This window comes from Bombus vancouverensis, chromosome 4 (assembly GCF_051014615.1).
Source record: "Bombus vancouverensis nearcticus chromosome 4, iyBomVanc1_principal, whole genome shotgun sequence".
Taxonomy (NCBI): Eukaryota; Metazoa; Arthropoda; class Insecta; order Hymenoptera; family Apidae; genus Bombus; species Bombus vancouverensis.
In genome coordinates, this window is record NC_134914.1 from 1320941 (window position 1) to 1338624 (window position 17684).

The 17684-nt window shown below is 30.2% G+C and overlaps 2 protein-coding genes across 8 annotated transcripts in view; both read left to right on the forward strand.

Moving 5' to 3' along the window:
• Nucleotides 1-2741: 2741 nt before the first annotated feature.
• On the forward strand, nucleotides 2742-10315 carry pit (probable ATP-dependent RNA helicase pitchoune). Of its 2 annotated transcripts, none has more exons than XM_033342866.2 (10): nucleotides 2742-2963; nucleotides 3060-3164; nucleotides 5081-5149; nucleotides 6188-6448; nucleotides 6512-6826; nucleotides 6901-7202; nucleotides 7279-7431; nucleotides 7508-7678; nucleotides 8719-8896; nucleotides 9486-10315. In XM_033342866.2, exons 1-10 carry the CDS (start codon nucleotides 2861-2863, stop codon nucleotides 9572-9574), a joined length of 1746 nt encoding a protein of 581 aa, XP_033198757.2. In that variant the 5' UTR covers nucleotides 2742-2860; the 3' UTR covers nucleotides 9575-10315. The 2 variants fall into 2 exon arrangements, with proteins under 2 accessions (XP_033198757.2, XP_033198758.2); XM_033342867.2 differs by having other exon boundaries at nucleotides 2744-2954.
• A 4322-nt stretch (nucleotides 10316-14637) lies between these two features.
• The window catches only part of how (protein held out wings), a 45984-nt gene continuing 42937 nt past the window's right edge, over nucleotides 14638-17684 (forward strand). For 4 of the 6 annotated variants that reach the window (XM_033342924.2, XM_033342926.2, XM_033342925.2 and 1 more), the window contains exon 1: nucleotides 14639-15766. In XM_033342924.2, coding sequence (XP_033198815.1) covers nucleotides 15640-15766 — 127 coding nt within the window. In that variant the 5' untranslated portion in view covers nucleotides 14639-15639. Of the gene's footprint in view, nucleotides 15767-17684 lie in introns of all 6 variants that reach the window. The other 2 variants (XR_013058213.1, XM_033342927.2) reach the window with 2 other exon arrangements.

Consider the following 17684-nt stretch of genomic DNA (forward strand, 5'->3'; position numbering starts at 1 on the left):
AAGCAGGCGGCCCCAAACGACCTAGGAACCGTCGAGGAGGACGCGTGGGACCAGTGGCAATCCCAGCTGATCAACGAGGGAGGCGAACATCGAGGCGCGGAGGCGGTCCTCCCGAACGGGGAGACGCCGCGGCTTCCCACTCACCTACAGGATGACCCAGGTGCTCACGGGACACGGCGTGTTCGGCGAGTACCTGAGGAAAATCGGACAGGAGACGACGAACATCTGTCACCACTGCGGGGAGGGCAGGGACACGGTGCAGCACACGCTGGAGCTTTGTCCGGCGTGGGAACTGTCCCGCTACACCCTGCGGCACGTCATAGGCGAAAGATTGACCCCCTCGGCGATCGTAGAAGCGATGTTGAGCGGGCCACAGGAACTCGAGGCTGTCCGCCTCTTCTGCGAGCGAGTTATGGGGAGATCCCAAAAAATTTTTAATTTATTCATCATCAAATAAATATTCCTTCTGGTGTGCGTTTGCACAATGTTCAAAACAAACAACAAAGGAGCTTTAAGAAGAAAACCAACGCGAAAACTAGAAACCGGACTAGGATCCATAAAAACCTGAAATTTAAAAATTAAAATAAATCTTAGTCTAATAATAATTCTATATGGGGCACTGCCTTATATATATATACACACGCAACACACACAATATATATACACGCAACACAATATATATGCACGCAAACACACACACAATATATATATATATGTCGGGTTCACATTATGATTAAGGTTAGGGGCGTGAAGCGAATCTTCATTTGGATTGGACATTGTTATTATGCAATAGAGAAGATATTTACCAGCGCAAATACGATTATTACAGAATTTGACAAGTAACCGTGGTAATTAGATACTCGAGATGCTAATGACAATGATCTTAGGTTCAATAACGAATCCACGGTCAACGGGATGACGAATGCGATTTGATCCACGATTCTGGTGTGACTCAACGTACTTGTCCTCAGTACAAGTAGAACTTATCTGACTGAACAGAATCTCAGCCCAAGTGGAACTGCCCTTATATACTCCTCTCCGTACCTCTCTGTACCCTTTGGGTCAATCTTTGTTTTTAAGGAGAGTTATATAATTACTCCATATCTCTGTTAGATACACATCCCTCCCGTGACCGTGGCTGCGTTCAGCGACCCGTTATGTCATAAATCTCGGGCACCCATACTCGGATTAAAACATAAACAACTATTTTTTTCAGTTTTATTATTTAAGTGCAGCTATAATAAAAGTCTGGATTAAAGTATTGGGGACCTTCCCAAACATTCCAAAAGAAAGGCTTCGATGTCCTTTCATCTCCGACATATACATATACATATATATGTGTACATCAAAATTTTCGACTTTTATTGTCCTGAAAATGAAAACTAATTGCTTATGATTAGAACTATAATAATTACGATTAAGAGTTAAACAAAAAGGCAAGAGAATAAAATGAAATATATGCCATATAGAATTAACTACTACATAATATATACCTTCTACATTACCTGTATATAGCGATTCTGAAATGTGATAAAAATATGTTTAGAATTGTAGTCCCAATAGCATATACAAAAAACATCAAAATCGGTGATATGGGCGAACTTCTAAATAATTACCATAAATTTTACTCAGTAATGGAAGTAAGATGGATGAAAATCGTAAAATTAATCACAACGTCAAATTTCGTTTGCATTTAATTTGTTCTTCTGTTTTTGTCGTTTCTGTAAATGAATACGCATGCAAAACAGATACATTATCGTCAGAAATATTATTCGCAGCCTACCAACTATTGAAATTACTATCAAAATGAAATTTAAGTTTTATTATAACAAAAACATTATTGCGAGAAAAGTAAATTTAATGTTATATCTAAAAAGCTATTGTATATGGAGAATATATTAAAATTATTGCATCATTTTACTGATCCATTATCGTTTGAAAGGAAAGATTTTCCTTTCTTCGTTAAAAAGATATAATAAATAATTAATTTCTCTTTAAGAGGCAACTTAGTTCAATTATTGCGCGATTTTATTATTCTCATATTTGTTTATATCGAATGGAAAAGATTTCCATAGAACCATACAATGAAACAGGCTCTGATGACGTGAACCACAGCGCCACAGCATACCACGTTTTTGGTGGAACTAAATAGGTGTTTGTATATGCCAGCGTGAAACTAAATAGAACAGATTCCTAACTTTATAAGTTTTCATATATTTTAGCGTAGAATACCATCAGTACTTGGTTGCTGGGAACAATATTAGCTCGAGAACAATTAGAACTCATTTCCTCTCTGATGGTACATTGTAAAATAGTTTAGACATTAATTTTTTTAAGTTACCTCTTACTATAAGAAGTTCCATAAACAAACCTATAAAAACGGACAGAAGAGCGCGGTCCTTCAAATAATAAAATTCAGTTTAGCGTTTAACTTAATTTCATAATATTTGTATTTTTTAATCTGTGATTTCTAAGTTTGTTTAATTCATTTTCTAATAAAAGCTCTGTTTTGGTTCTTATAGTGTTGAAGTTTTAAGCTATTGTTTCTTCATATAAATTAAAAAAAAGTAATAGGGAAAGATTAATGCGGATAGAATTCCCACCTCCATCTTTTGGCTGATATTTCTAACATTGGATTAAGAATGTCCATTCTCACATGTGTTCTTAGCAACGACTTGAAGCAGGGAGAAGCCATTGATATATCAGTGAAAGAAACGCTCTGATTGGGCGACCGTAACGCCCACTGTCAGTTATTGCAAACTAGTTTTAGAGAAGACATCAATTTTCAATTTAGCACATGGTTAAAACGTGTTGAGATATTTTATTACACTAAAATAAGCATTTGATTTGTTAAACAAATATGTCAGTACCTAATAAAGTTTTAATGCGAAAAATTAAGAAAAAAGAAAGGAAGAAACTTGAAGTATTGAAAGAACGGGAGAAGCAAGTACAAGGTTATAAATGTAGTCATAAAATATAATTTATTATTGTTATATTATAACCTATCTTTACATAAAATTATTAGCTCTTACTGATAATCTATTTTATATTAATGGCAGGTGAAACCCCAATTGAAAATTTGGAAGATGATATTCAAGAAAATGAGATAGATGTTATAAATGAATCAAAACGACGTCACTCACAAGAAAGTGTGCCAGTAAAAAGTAAGTTAAAATAATTATTTATTTAATTTCTACAATTTAGATTATATTTATTAATATTTTAATTTTCCTCAAAACTGAAAATAGACTGTTTATGTTTGTTATATTTCTAAGGTACATATAAAGTATATACAATAGTGAATGCATTGCTATGTAGAATTTAATTTGTTAACTGAAATTAATATATTAACATCTGTTAGAATCAAAACAGATTTACTCAAAGTAATTGCTTTTTATAATTTCCTAATTTTAATTTAAACCATGTCTGAAAAAAATTCTTTGATATTTAAGTAACCTTTTAATGTTCATATTCTTTACCATCTAACCATAAAAAAGTAATAACATAATAGAATAGAAAGTGTAATGTAAATAGTAAAAGAAAGTAATTCTTTCTATAAATGTGAAATATATCATTTACAATCAGCGTAAAAATGTTCAAAGTTTAATGTTTTATCTTATTGGATGAACGAAAATAATAAATTGGATATCTCTAAAATTTGTATTGTTTACATACTAATATCCATATAATGAAAAATATATATAATATACAAGATATGTCAAGGAGTTAATGGTAAACCTTAACAGCATGTAGTATTTACTAACACAGACAAAAGAGTTTTAATGAACATGAATCCAAATATCATTAGTTTTCAACTTATGGAATGTTTCCATTATTTATCTCGGTTTACATTAATCTACAACATATATTTAACATGATGGTCATTCATTTCATCACATGCTTTGACATGGTATGTGATATGCACAATCATTATTTAAATTATTTAAATTATGATTAATTATTTAAATAGTATAAAAGTAAGTTGAGAAATAATAGTAATTATTTAATATTAGACAATCCCATTGATTCCAATGACCTTCAAGTGTGTTGTCCAAATCAACATCATGAACAATTTTTCTCTATGCATGTTATCATCGCTTGGCTTTAGTTTCCTAGATATTCGCAAGAAACCTCAAATTTACAGTACAACCATACTTCATTCTGGCATAAATGGACGCAGAGATGGCATAAAGTTTCTATGATCACAAATTTGATCATTTTATCATTGATCATGTTGTGTCCTGGAGCTTTCTTTGGATTTATGTTGAATTAAAAATAAAACCTCCAAATAAAATAATCAAAATCTTTCTTCAAAAGATCGTGCCTAGGAGGGCAGTAAATAATAGATATTGCAGACTATACCAGTCTTGAATCATAACATTAGATGCCTGGAGATAATTCTTTTTATATCATGCTTCTAATGGAGCTTATAATGTTTTATATTTGATTTTATATTAATATCTGATTTACCTGACCACTGGGATGTTGAATGTGATGTATTATAGACATTGATATTGAAGTGATTTTTGTCTGTGAAATGAGTTGCAGAAATGAGCATTATATCTATTTTGTGGCAGCCTAGGATGATTTCCAGTTTGTTTTTATGTTGAACAAATGCAATAGCATTCCCTGTAGTAATACATATCAGCTTCATTATTTTGTACTGAGCATTATTTTATTTATTACCAGTGCTAACAGAGATAATAAATTGTTTATATGTCCTGTCTGTGTTTCAATTAATTTCTCTAATCTGCTGAAATTTTCTATAGTTCATACATTAGTAGTATGGCTATCGTTGGTATTATATAATGTAGATGTTTATTAACATAAGACTGCAAAGCGACTGAAACATGAGAAATTAAACATAGCCATATGTGCTATTTGTTTATTCGAGAGTATGTGACTTTTACTTTATATATTTTTCATCTGCATAAACTTGAGTGATCTGTTTATATAGTATAAAACAACTATTTGTATGTGATATTAAAAAATTTCAAATCTAAATCTTGTTTCATCAACTCAGGCGTTTCCCTTCATAGAATGTGTTTATTGTATAACATGTAATTATTATATGTTACAGAGAAACGAAAAAAAAACGAAGATGATCAAATATCACAAGAAAACAATACTAATAGTATAGATGAAAATTGTAAGTATTTTAAGAAAATTTCACTAATCTTTTAATTACTGTAAATTTCAAAACAAAAACATTTGCTATAAGTGACATATTATTCGGAAGTTAACCATTAAAGTGCATTAAAAATATTTTTATTTAAAAAGTTTTTTTTCATACAATTTTATGGTTTATCCCCTTAAATAATCAGTATTAAATTATATTTAAGCTGTATAGTTCAATGGTATTTACAATTTTTGAACCGCATCAAATAATTTTTTGAAAAAGCTTGATATATAGAGAATTTCATTGCAGGTAATACAACTCGACATGGTTGGATTCCTTATGCAAAAATTAATCGAAAATATAGAACAGTTCATGCATTCATACCTCTACTCTGTATTAATAATTTAGTTTCATATATACAACATTAATTTATAACTATTGTATCACAATAAATGTGTTTTTCAATAGAGAGTTTTCATAACATGCTATTAGAGTTTAGTGAATGCAAAAAAATTTCAGTAAATTTCCATAGACAACAATACTCAAATAGACTTTATCCCTATATAAGATCTTTTTTTAGTTTCGAACAATTTTTGGTTATGTGTAATAAATTTCCTTCAAAAGACTTATTACAAATGATATTATGATATTATCTAAATATTAAATCACTTTCACGTTAATCGTATTCATTTATTTGACAAATGACTAAAGAACTGGATATGTCAATTAAAAATGTCAATACAATGAAAAAAATGATTATTATTAAATATGTTTAATATTCTTTTAGAATCTAGGAAGGAACTTTTTTATGGAGAATATCATATTTAAAGTATATGAATTCATTTAAGAGAATTAAGATCAATTCTTTTTTAATACAGAAAAATATATATATTTAAAAAATCATAATTATTGCAATTTATTATTAATTAACAGATAGATAATTCTATATGTCAGTTCTTTCCAAAAAGACAATTGGCGAAGTTTAGAAATTGTGAACATTATTACATGATACATGCTGTGTATTATATATATATGAATATTAACTTGATTTATCTTTCATTCTTGCAGTACCTGGATCTGCAATGGGTCTAACGATAGCAAATGATACAAATTTTAAGGTATTAGCAGAATCTGTTTGTGAAAATACTTTAAAAGCAATAGAAGACATGGGTTTTACAAACATGACAGAAATACAAGCAAAAGCTATTCCTCCTTTACTAGAAGGAAGAGATCTAGTGGGTTCTGCAAAAACAGGATCTGGGAAAACTTTAGCATTTTTAATACCTGCTGTTGAATTAATTTATAAATTGAAATTTATGCCTCGCAATGGTATGTTAATAATATAAATAAAATATTTGGGTTGTAAATATTTCATTATATTACTATTTTTAGGCACAGGTTGTATTATTATATCTCCAACACGAGAGTTGTCTATGCAAACATTTGGAGTTTTAAAAGAACTAATGAAATATCATTACCATACATATGGTTTACTAATGGGGGGTGCTAATAGACAGACTGAAGCTCAAAAACTTGCAAAAGGAATTAATATTATCGTAGCTACCCCTGGTAGATTATTGGATCATCTACAAAATACAGCAGACTTTTTGTATAAAAATCTTCAATGTCTGGTTATTGATGAAGCTGATCGTATCTTAGATATTGGTTTTGAAGAAGAACTGAAACAAATTATTAACATTTTACCAAGTTAGTTCAATCTTTCATATTTTTGTAGCAGAAATAATGATAATGATAAAGAATATATACATATTTTATTATAGAAAAGAGACTAACAATGTTGTTCAGTGCAACACAAACCAAGCGAACGGAAATGTTAACGACTTTAGCTTTAAAAAAAGAACCAGTTTATGTTGGTGTTGATGATGATAAGGAAAAGGCAACAGTAGAAGGTTTAGAACAGGGTTATGTTGTGTGCCCCAGTGAAAAGAGATTTTTACTTTTATTTACTTTTTTAAAAAAGAACAGGAAGAAAAAGGTTATGGTTTTCTTCAGTTCATGCATGTCAGTCAAATATCACCATGAACTACTAAATTACATTGATTTGCCAGTATTAAGCATACATGTACGGTACAGTGTGGAATACTTTCAATTATTTGACACCTAACAGTTTTATATTACATATTTCAATTATTTAATAGGGGAAACAGAAACAAACGAAGAGAACAACAACATTTTTCCAATTCTGTAACGCGTCTTCTGGTATACTCCTTTGTACTGATGTGGCTGCTCGTGGTCTTGATATACCAGCTGTTGATTGGATTGTACAATATGATCCTCCAGATGATCCTAAGGCAAATTAAATTAAATGTAACATAATGCAAACATTATTAAATTGGTAATGAATATAATAGCTAAGTGCTGTTGCAGGAATATATTCATCGTGTTGGTAGAACAGCTCGAGGAGAAGGTAGTAGCGGTCATGCGTTACTAATTTTAAGGCCAGAGGAACTTGGTTTCCTCCGTTATCTTAAACAGGCTAGAGTACCTGTAAACGAATTTGATTTTTCATGGAATAAAATTGCTGATATACAATTACAGGTAAATATACATATTTTAATTTTTAATTTTTAACTAAAAATTTATAAAATTGGAAATATTTTATGTAGTGCGTAAATCCATATTAAAACTTCACAAAATGAAGATAGCGAAATATAATCTCTAAATTCTATTCAATTTTGTAACAAAGTTAATTTGTAGAATTTGTCAAAACAAGAATGATTATGTTCCATTTTAGGTATATGTAGGAAGTTAATAGTTTTTGATATATTCATAATTAATGAATCATGCCTTATATTTTAAAATACACAACATTTGTATCATGGTTATTACTAATATATGGTGTCTATAGACCAAATATAAAAAATATTCTTTCTTTTCCAATTTTGGCCTTATTTTTATGGTAGACTAATATATATACAATATACATATATTATATAATATATATTATTAATTAAATTAATGTATTGCAAGTTCTTCTAATACATCTATATATATATATAGGTAATTAGAATAATATAATTAGATGTGATACATATTTGAATAATATAATAAAATAAAAAATAATATAATTATATATATATCTGTATTACTCTAAGTTTTTTTGAGTTTTCTTTTTTTAAAAGTCATGGGTAAAGGATATGTAATAATTGTGTGTGCAAACATTTTCTGGAAACTATAAAATGCAAAGGCGACCAAAAATGTAAATTAACTACACGAATTGGATACCTTAAGTATCAGTTACAATATTTCACATTAAAATAAATTGAATTTTTCTGTTATTTCCATCTACAAATATAAATCATTTTTACTCTAACATTTTGAATGCACAGAAAAAACAGAATGTGTATAACGAAAAAATGAGTTCCTTCTATATTTGTTTTACATTAAACCGTAACTTTCCATAATAAAAATTGTAAAAATTTAGATATCTAATAATGTATGATGCTATTAAATTTAATACTTCTTATTATTAATTTCTGTTATTTTAAAGTAATTCTAATAATTATTTCAATATAGTTATGACTATCTACAGTGCTCTACATTAAAATAATTAAATTGTGTTTCTTCATCTGTTTTAGCTTGAAAAATTGGTTTCGAAGAATTATTTTTTAAATATGTCAGCAAAAGAAGCCTTCAAAGCATATGTGAGGGCATATGATTCTCATCATTTGAAACAAATTTTTGACATTGAGACCCTGGACTTATCGAAGGTCGCAAAATCTTTTGGGTTCGTGGTTCCACCAGCTGTGGATTTGAGTATCCTTTAAAACATAATCTTTTATTGAGATTTCAATAATATTTGGTATTTTAATACTTCATTTGCGTATTTACTATATTCATTTACTATATGTATATGCGTACGATGCACAGAAAACTAGATTTCGATTATATAAAATGTTAAAAATGTTCTTCCTTTATTTGCTATATTTTTATAACGTGCAGAAAATTTTTCATTCTTTATACAGGGTGGTTGGTAACTGGTGATACAAGCGGAAAGGGGGTGATTCTACGCGAAAAAGGAAGTCGAAAATATAGAATAAACATTTTTCGTTTGAGGCTTTGTTTTTGAGAAAATCAACTTTGAATTTTCGCTCGGTACGCGTGTGGTACGTTATAACGGATCTCACTGTAGATCGTTGTCTCGATGGAAAAATTAAAAAAAAATTTTTTTTATTCTATATTTTCGACTTCTTTTTTCGCGTAGAATCACCCCCTTTCCGCTTGTACCACCAGTTACCAACCATCCTGTATATTTTTGTACGGATTACATATATGTACCCGCTAGCTGCATTTATATATACAAATATTGTAGAAAAATTGCTTCCTTAACATTATTTCATTATAGAAGTGGGAATAAGTAAAAATTCCCGACCACGAAAAAAATTAGGTGGAGGTTATGGATACTCTAAATTTAAATCACGGTCTAACTTTTAAATTGATTATCTTATATAAAATGCAAAATACAATTTACCTAATTTTATGAAGAAATAAGATATATTTCATAAAACATAATTCTTTATTTACCTTTTTAAGGTATTGTACAATATGCAAGATTTGTATAAAATATTACAAAATTTATAAATAAGACATGTGTGGATATTTATTTCCTGGAATAGCTGTATTGTTTGTAAGAGTATTTTAAATGGTAACTAATGAATTATTTATGTATACTGCAATTTGTAAAACTATATAACAACTATTGCTGTATGTAATTATTTTATTATTATTAGTATGAAGTATAATATAGAGATATAGAATCCATCTAGATATATTATAATATTTTTTACAGCTGTATTAAATTAGGTTAGATTTAAATAAAGTTAACTTTTTCAAGGAAAAATTTGATTCATCCGTAAAGATCTTATTTCATGCTACACTAGCAAATATTTAATTATGCTATATTAATATTTCATTTTATTTTTTTATTTTTTGTGACTAAAAGATAAATAGCATACTAGTTAATTATACTATGATCCATGAAACAGTTTTTAAAGTAATTACACAGAATATATTCTCAAAAAAAAGTGGTAAAACTTGTCTTGTGGCACTATAGCTTATTGATATAAAAGTAATGAAAGACTGTAAACAGATGTAAAGTATCTCACATAAATATATTGTAAAGTACTCAGCGTCACTAAAATATGGTGGCAATAAATTATATATTATGTTATTATATATAGACGGTGCTGCTTAAGTCTTATAAAATAACCAATATATTCTTTTAATTATTTATATTACCTGTCATTTCTTATAAAATAAACAACTAAAAAGAAACTATTGATGGGTGAAAAATGACAAGAGGAATACTTTATATGTGACACCCACGCTATTTCTCAGTAGTACCATGTATGGCACATGGTGTATGACGTCAACGCTACTTTATACTAACCAATACATATGTGTAGGCGTGTTGGATATGGCACAAAAGGTAACGCTCGTGGGATAACACTAAGGCGACAGAATTTATAATCGATCGCTGTTTTTGAGTCACGTCTTTATAGATTACTATTTGTAAAATTCCTCTTCTCTCTTTTCTAGAAATAAAATTACGATATATATTTTACTTTTTCAATAAGGTGTATACGTTTTTACTTTTAACTTTTATTGTTATCGCCTATGATCCTTTAAACAATTGTAAAGAAGAATTTATTGTCAATAACATCAAATAATATATATTTCCTCCATTTAATAGATATCTATGTTTTTATTCTTAACTTAACGTACTAAAACTTAAAATAAATTTCAAACATTTAAAAAAGCTACAAAAAAGGTTTCAATACTCAAATTTTCCACATGTAACATTATGTAATAATGTATAGAATTGGACATAGATTTACAAAAATGAACCTTTCATATTTTTCTTATTTAAAAATGGGCACATTTTTTATAAATAATTTGAATGAGCATTTTTGTACAAACTAATCAAGGACAATGTTAAAATTTCCCAATATTTAACTGATATATTATACATCTTTCTGTTCTTGTCCAAGGACTATAATAAAAATTGAAAGAAATTATTGTTTGTGAAAATTATTTTCTAAATAAAACGTTTTTTCATTATCGTTTGATTACTTCAAAAGCAAGGGAATATTTTGAACAACAAAACTATTTCAAATAATTTAATCTTGCAAGTTCAAATAACTCCATCCTCCATGTGGCTGTATTTTTAGTTACATTAAATTCTATATATACTAATAGTAATAATTAGACAATAATAAAATATCAACAGAATTTAAATACTGATACGTAATGCCAAGTTTGAACAAATATATGAATCATACATTTATTTCCGTGTAAACTTGCGATATGAATGTGTACAAAAGTGTAACTTATGTTAATGTTAAGTATATTTTGTGTATTTATCACGTAGATTTAAACATTGAAGTAATGTGAACACATCGTTTGAAAATCGAGAGAATTATAGAATAAAAAGAATTATATAAAAAATACAATAAAATTTATCCATTATTCATTGTATTTATGAGTGAAATGAAATTTTCAGTATACGAAGTTCCGTTTTCAATCAAACTTATTTTGAGAACTTTTGTATATGTAACTATTGGTTATTGCATTGTGTCATTTAATAGTAGATTAAAACTTAAAACAAATGCAATTATATACAATATCGAAAATATTACCTTTACGAATTTAAAACAACCCTGTGTAACGATAATGCAAAAAAACATTGCACGATCATAAAGAACTTTAATCATAATATAAAATTTTGTTTAATTCATTCATTCACGGATTTTTACTTTTTCACTTTTATTACATTTTCAATGTTGACTTTCTTCATATCTAAAATTTCCTTAATACAAAATTTTAATACAAAATTTTGTTAAGAGAACTATAATTATATTAAAGAAACATAATATAAACAAACATCAAGAATAAACATAGATGAGAATAGTATCAAGCAATCAAGCAATATTTTTAATTATAGCATACAGGGTATTAATTCTGAACTTTTTTTCACGCAATTGATAAATTTACGGTAGAAAAAGATAAAGTTACCTATCTTTTATATTTGCCATGGTTTACACGTAACGACATAGCTATAACTATTTTCAAATGGATAGTTGTAGTTGTTTTTATATTATAAATATATAAAAAATGAAAGCTATGAAAGTTAGGAGAATATTTTAGAGATTTTGTATCACTGTATTTATTTTACTAATAAAGTATCTAAATATGGTTACGAAATTCTCAATAACTGCAGCGGTATCAATTCTTTTTGGATACCAAATCCAGTGAAGAGAGACATTAAATTCCTTCATGTTTATATTTCAATAAAATATAGAATATTATTGAATCATAAGTTGTTCAACCTGTTTCATTGACATATCGAAAAATAAACGTAATGTACTTCCCTATAATGTAAAAAAGATTATAGCTAACTATCGATTTAATAATATTTCTGGTGTATCGTCTTTACGTGAAAAATCATTGTGCAATATTAAAAATAGTAAAACCTTGTTCTTTTGTATTTTTCCTCGCAAATCTACTATTTATAGAAAAATCGGTAGCAACTAACAGGGTTGTTATGGTGTATATTTTAGTGGGAGTCTTACTGGAAAAGAAAATATATATATATTTTTAAAATTTCTTACGGCAAGATAAAATCACATTGGTAATTCGATCAATTGGCAGTACCCTTTCTGCAATGACTTCATACAGTGCAATGTTAATACGATGCGTAATTATATTGAATATTTGATTTCGAAAACTTGTTAAAATTAAAGGAATACGTCTCTTTTGGTAAAACTAGTGTCAAAAAGCGAAGAAATTAATAAATATTTATATTTAAATAATTACTTTTATAATTCATTGTTTTGAATTATTATATACACATGAAGCAACTAATAAAGATATGTTTGCGAGAGTAGATTATCATATAATAAAAATAACGGTAAGGTAGTTGTTATTTATATTTATATTACGATTGTTAATTAAAGAAATTTATATGTTAAGATTAATAAATTTAAAATCACGTTTCCTTTATTATCTAAAATTATCATTTTTAAAATAATGTCTATATATGAAAAATTTAATAAACCTGTTCAGGAAATGTAGTTATTTGTTAATCGGTATTACATTATTATCTCCTATGCGATACATCAATCAATGCGTAGTTCGAATCCATGATACGATACATTGCGTGGCTGCAAATTGAAAGTAGGTAGAAGCATTAATTATACATTCTAAAGTATACTGCTTCGATATTATAACGTATCTAGTTGAGCGCGTTGATACTTTGTATTATTATAATCGGAAGAGTTTTGCATATGGTAAAATAAGTCATATATTCGTGCTATATGTATATCCATTAACGTATAGCGTTAAAACATTTTTTGAGAATTCAACCAATTTTTACGCTCTCTTTTTTCCTAAATTACATTAATATAGGAAGAGAATATTTTAATTCTTTTAAAACTTAATATATGTGTATCTTATACAATCAACGATAACTCTTTGTTACTTACAATAAAATACAATAAAATTCTTAAATACATATTTCTACTTGATTATAATAAACAAGTTTTTATTTTGTTGTTTGGCCGTTTTAGTAATAAACACGGAAGTTCTTTTAGAAGTAATTGGTTTATATTTAAAATGCATAAATAACGTTGCATGAATTATATCGAAACGAATATGTATCTTTTCTGTAATAGCTTTATTGATAGTTCATACAAATTTATAGAATTCATGAAAGAACATTTTCAATAAGTTAAGTATCCAAATTAAAATACATTAATATATAATAATATGTTACATAATCAATTTCTTGTTATTTGGTTTGTAAATGAACATTATTAAACACATACCAACACTTAATACTACGCTCAAATATACTTGTTCTAAATGTCACTAATTAAACGATTAAAGAAACTATTTGATGCAGTTTATCGTCTCGAAAATTTACGTACAAAATAATTTTCAGCTGACTCTAAAATATCGAGTTAAAGTCGAAATCTATATTTAGCTTGTGGTTTATTTAAAGCATTACGTGTGTTTCGTTAGATGATCAGCTAATTTTATTGAATTTAGAAAAATTTGTCGTAAATGGCAGGCCAGAAATAAGTTAGAGTACCAAAGAAGGTATATAAAGTTAGTAAATACAAATGTTTGATACGAAGAGAATGAGTTTCTCATTTCTCTTTCAGTAATGAGCACGTAATTAAGCGAATAAAGCCTATTCAATAGATCGGTCACATATAGATCAACGTCCTTGATTTTGGTAGTCCCTCACACAACGGCAGGATATACGAATAAACGTGTTTCGTGATGTTCCGTTAACAAAAAGAATTTCATGAAACGGAGTAGCGTCCGACTCATGAATCACAAAGATCGCAAGAGGCAGGGTATACTAGTAGATATCTACGTCCCTGAATTATCCAACTTGTATGCGGTGATGGTATGGCGCGTACCTCACGATCACGATCAGTACTCGCGCGTACGCAGAGGCCGTATATGGTAGTGGGCGGTAGAAGCGCGCCGATAGAGGTACGCAAGACCAATACACGGACGACGCATGCGCAAAACAAGTGCTGCGCATGCGTTCAAACTCAGGAATCTACGGGTAGCTCACCGCGGCACATGCACGGATAGTGCAGTAGAGCCGAGAGTTCCGTAGCGTGTGTTTGTTTTTAATTTCGCGATCTACGATCTAACTTTTTAACCTTAACAGAATCCAACTCGTGAGAGAGGCTGTATTCTTCTTCTCTCTCTCTTTCTCCCCCTCTCTCTTTCTTTCTCCTTTCTCTCTTCCTCTCAGTGTCTAATTTTCCTGCCTTTCCCTTCCTCTATCTCTCTCTCCTTTTTCTCCTTCCCTCCTTCTTTCTTTTTCTTCCCCCTTCTCTCTTCCTCTCCTTTCCTTCTCCTCCTCTTCCTTCTCAACCCTCCTCGTCTTTCCTTTCTCCTCCGCTTCTTCTCCCTTGTTCGTAATTTCGCTCTCTCTCTTTCTCGCGCGTGCTACTTCTTTCCCTGTCCCACCTTCTATCCTCCCTGTTTCTGTCGCTCTTACATACTTCTCTCCCTCTCCTCCTCCTCCACCTCCTCCTCCTCCTCCTCCTCCTCCTCCTCCTCCTCCTTTACCTCCTCCTTCTCCTTCTTATACATAGTATACTGACTCCGCTATTTCTAAAAACGTAACGCAATCGTGGCGACGTATGCGAGGAGCGCGCCAGAGAAACCACGAGTGAGAAGGCGCGACGCACGAACAGCGAGTTGTATTAATTACGAGATAATTGTGCGAAAAATAAAAAGGCAAAGTGATATAATAGTGAATAATTGAAAAATCAGCGTTAACGTTGTGCAAAACCAAAACGTGAAAGGACTACTGTTGTTTTGAATCTTAATTGCAACGTCGTCTGTCTCTTGCTCGTTTACGTTTAACGATCACTTTTTCTTTCCGTTTCCCTCTCTTTGCAATACCTTTTTTGTTTTTGTATCTTTTTCTATTTTCGCGTGACCGCCATAGGAGTAATCAAGTAATTGCGATGTGTGATAATACTAACACGACGACGCAGAGTATAGCGGACTACCTGTCACAGTTACTAAAAGATCGAAAGCAGTTAGCTGCTTTCCCTAATGTCTTCATACATGTAGAGCGCCTACTAGACGAAGGTAAGCAACCATTAATCCACTAATATCTTCTGTACCTTCGGTAATGCATCATTTCACTCGCGACACGCCTTACTTTGGTTGCATGATTAACGCCCACAGCGATTCATACTTGGAGTTCGGTCCAAGCATGTTCTACATGCCTGTGAAACTTTCGCCATAGTTTCTGAGATCTTACGGATTTCGCTACGGCATTCGCGCACGCGAAAAAAATACGCAACGTCGCTTCGCGTCGTGTCGAGGAACGCTGTTCATGCCTGAGATACCGGTTCTTGTTACCTCGTAGTTTCCCATAATCGGCAACGAACTGCTCGCAAACATCGTATCTCGATCATGTGTCACGTGTTACGCGTCCCGGTCTGCTCTTCGTGTCTTCGAGCCTGCCGTTCACTTTATTTTTCCAATTTTCTACGTCGGAGCGAGAAGGACAGGAAATTAACTTATACAATGTAAGTTGATCAAAGTAACTTACAATTTCATGTGACTTACGATCCATATACATAACTGATCGATTCTACTAATCTTGACATAATTCGATTTAGTCTATTCGGCATTCCGCCAGCCTGGCTCAGAATTATTGCATACGGCTGAGGAAACAAGATATGAAATAACGGGCGGGGAAACTGTCATTCTGAAAATCAACTATACAAATCTACTAATGTCATGGATTATGGAAAATTCGTAGTACACAGTTTGCTCACGCCCGTATTTTATGTTTGCGTTTCTCTTGCTCGTTAATATGTGTTTTCTCTATAATCTGCTTCACTCGTATCAACCATTCTGGAGAATAGTTTTTCACTCTCTATTTTTAGACAGTCTTGTGCGTGCGTCACGTACGTGTATGCACTGTACACATACAGACTTTACGACACGTTTACGGTGCTTTCAGTTTTTTTCTAGACAAGAAACCTATTTCGTAAATTTTCATATAAAATCTAGTAAAATGTTTAATATATCGCCGCTCTATGTAGTTCTCAACTATTCTGTCTCCACTACTTTGTAAACTGAGAAAACTCAGTCTAAAGTTTATGATGTTTATATTATTTTGCGGTGTTAGGGCTTAACAGAACTGAATATTTATTGCTTTCTAACTGGAATTTTTATTGTATTATCACCAAATTGTATTCTTTATAATAATGAGACATACGTACTTATATGAATTAATCAATTCCTTGTTTTCTTGAAAAATGGAGTTAGGACTAATTACGAACCAGGGCGACGATATATTAAATTTATCTTGTGCATTGTACATTTGAGTATTATTATATGTCATTGGGAAACAAGAAAAGTTCGCAAATTAAAGTTAGTAATTCAGAAGATGAAGAAAGAGATATATGTAATATCCTGAATGCAGAAAGTTTTAAGCATCCAGTCTACACATGAATTATTTCCTATTTTTTGTTTGTAAATTGTGTCTCTAAATTCTATTATCACTTTATATGCGCGATTTTGTGATATATACTTGTTCCAATATACGAACCACTTAAAAGGGAAACTGATCAATTTGGTTTTTTGCAAATGTCAATTTTCATTATCCGGATACACGATTTACGTTCAATTCTCAAGTAGTAAATGACTTAATTTCATAAGCTCATTTTGCTCATGGGCATGGCGTAAATAATATTATCTACGCTCTAAGGCAAATTTTTAAAAATTACGTTCATAATTCTAATTGTCAACTTTCATAGTTAAACAATGTGGCTTCAAGACCATTCATATTCATATATGTATTTTTTGTTCTTTCGTACAATGTAATTTCAGAATATATATATCATATATAGGGTTTGTGTTGAAAACTTGGCATATTGTATTTTTGACTTCTCTTTAAATTACTGAAGCATGAGTCACGTGGAAATACATATAATTTAATAGCACTGTTATTACAATAAAACACGAATTATAAAGTAAAATATATATTTTT

What these genes read in the sequence shown, in the direction of transcription:
- pit (XM_033342866.2), top strand. Translation starts at nt 2,861, where the DNA reads ATGTCAGTACCTAATAAAGTTTTAATGCGAAAAATTAAGAAAAAAGAA. An exon ending in AGAAAGTGTGCCAGTAAAAA is followed by an intron (nt 3,165 to 5,080) that starts GTAAGTTAAAAT and finishes TATATGTTACAG; the next exon opens with AGAAACGAAAAAAAAACGAA. An exon ending in TAATAGTATAGATGAAAATT is followed by an intron (nt 5,150 to 6,187) that starts GTAAGTATTTTA and finishes TCATTCTTGCAG; the next exon opens with TACCTGGATCTGCAATGGGT.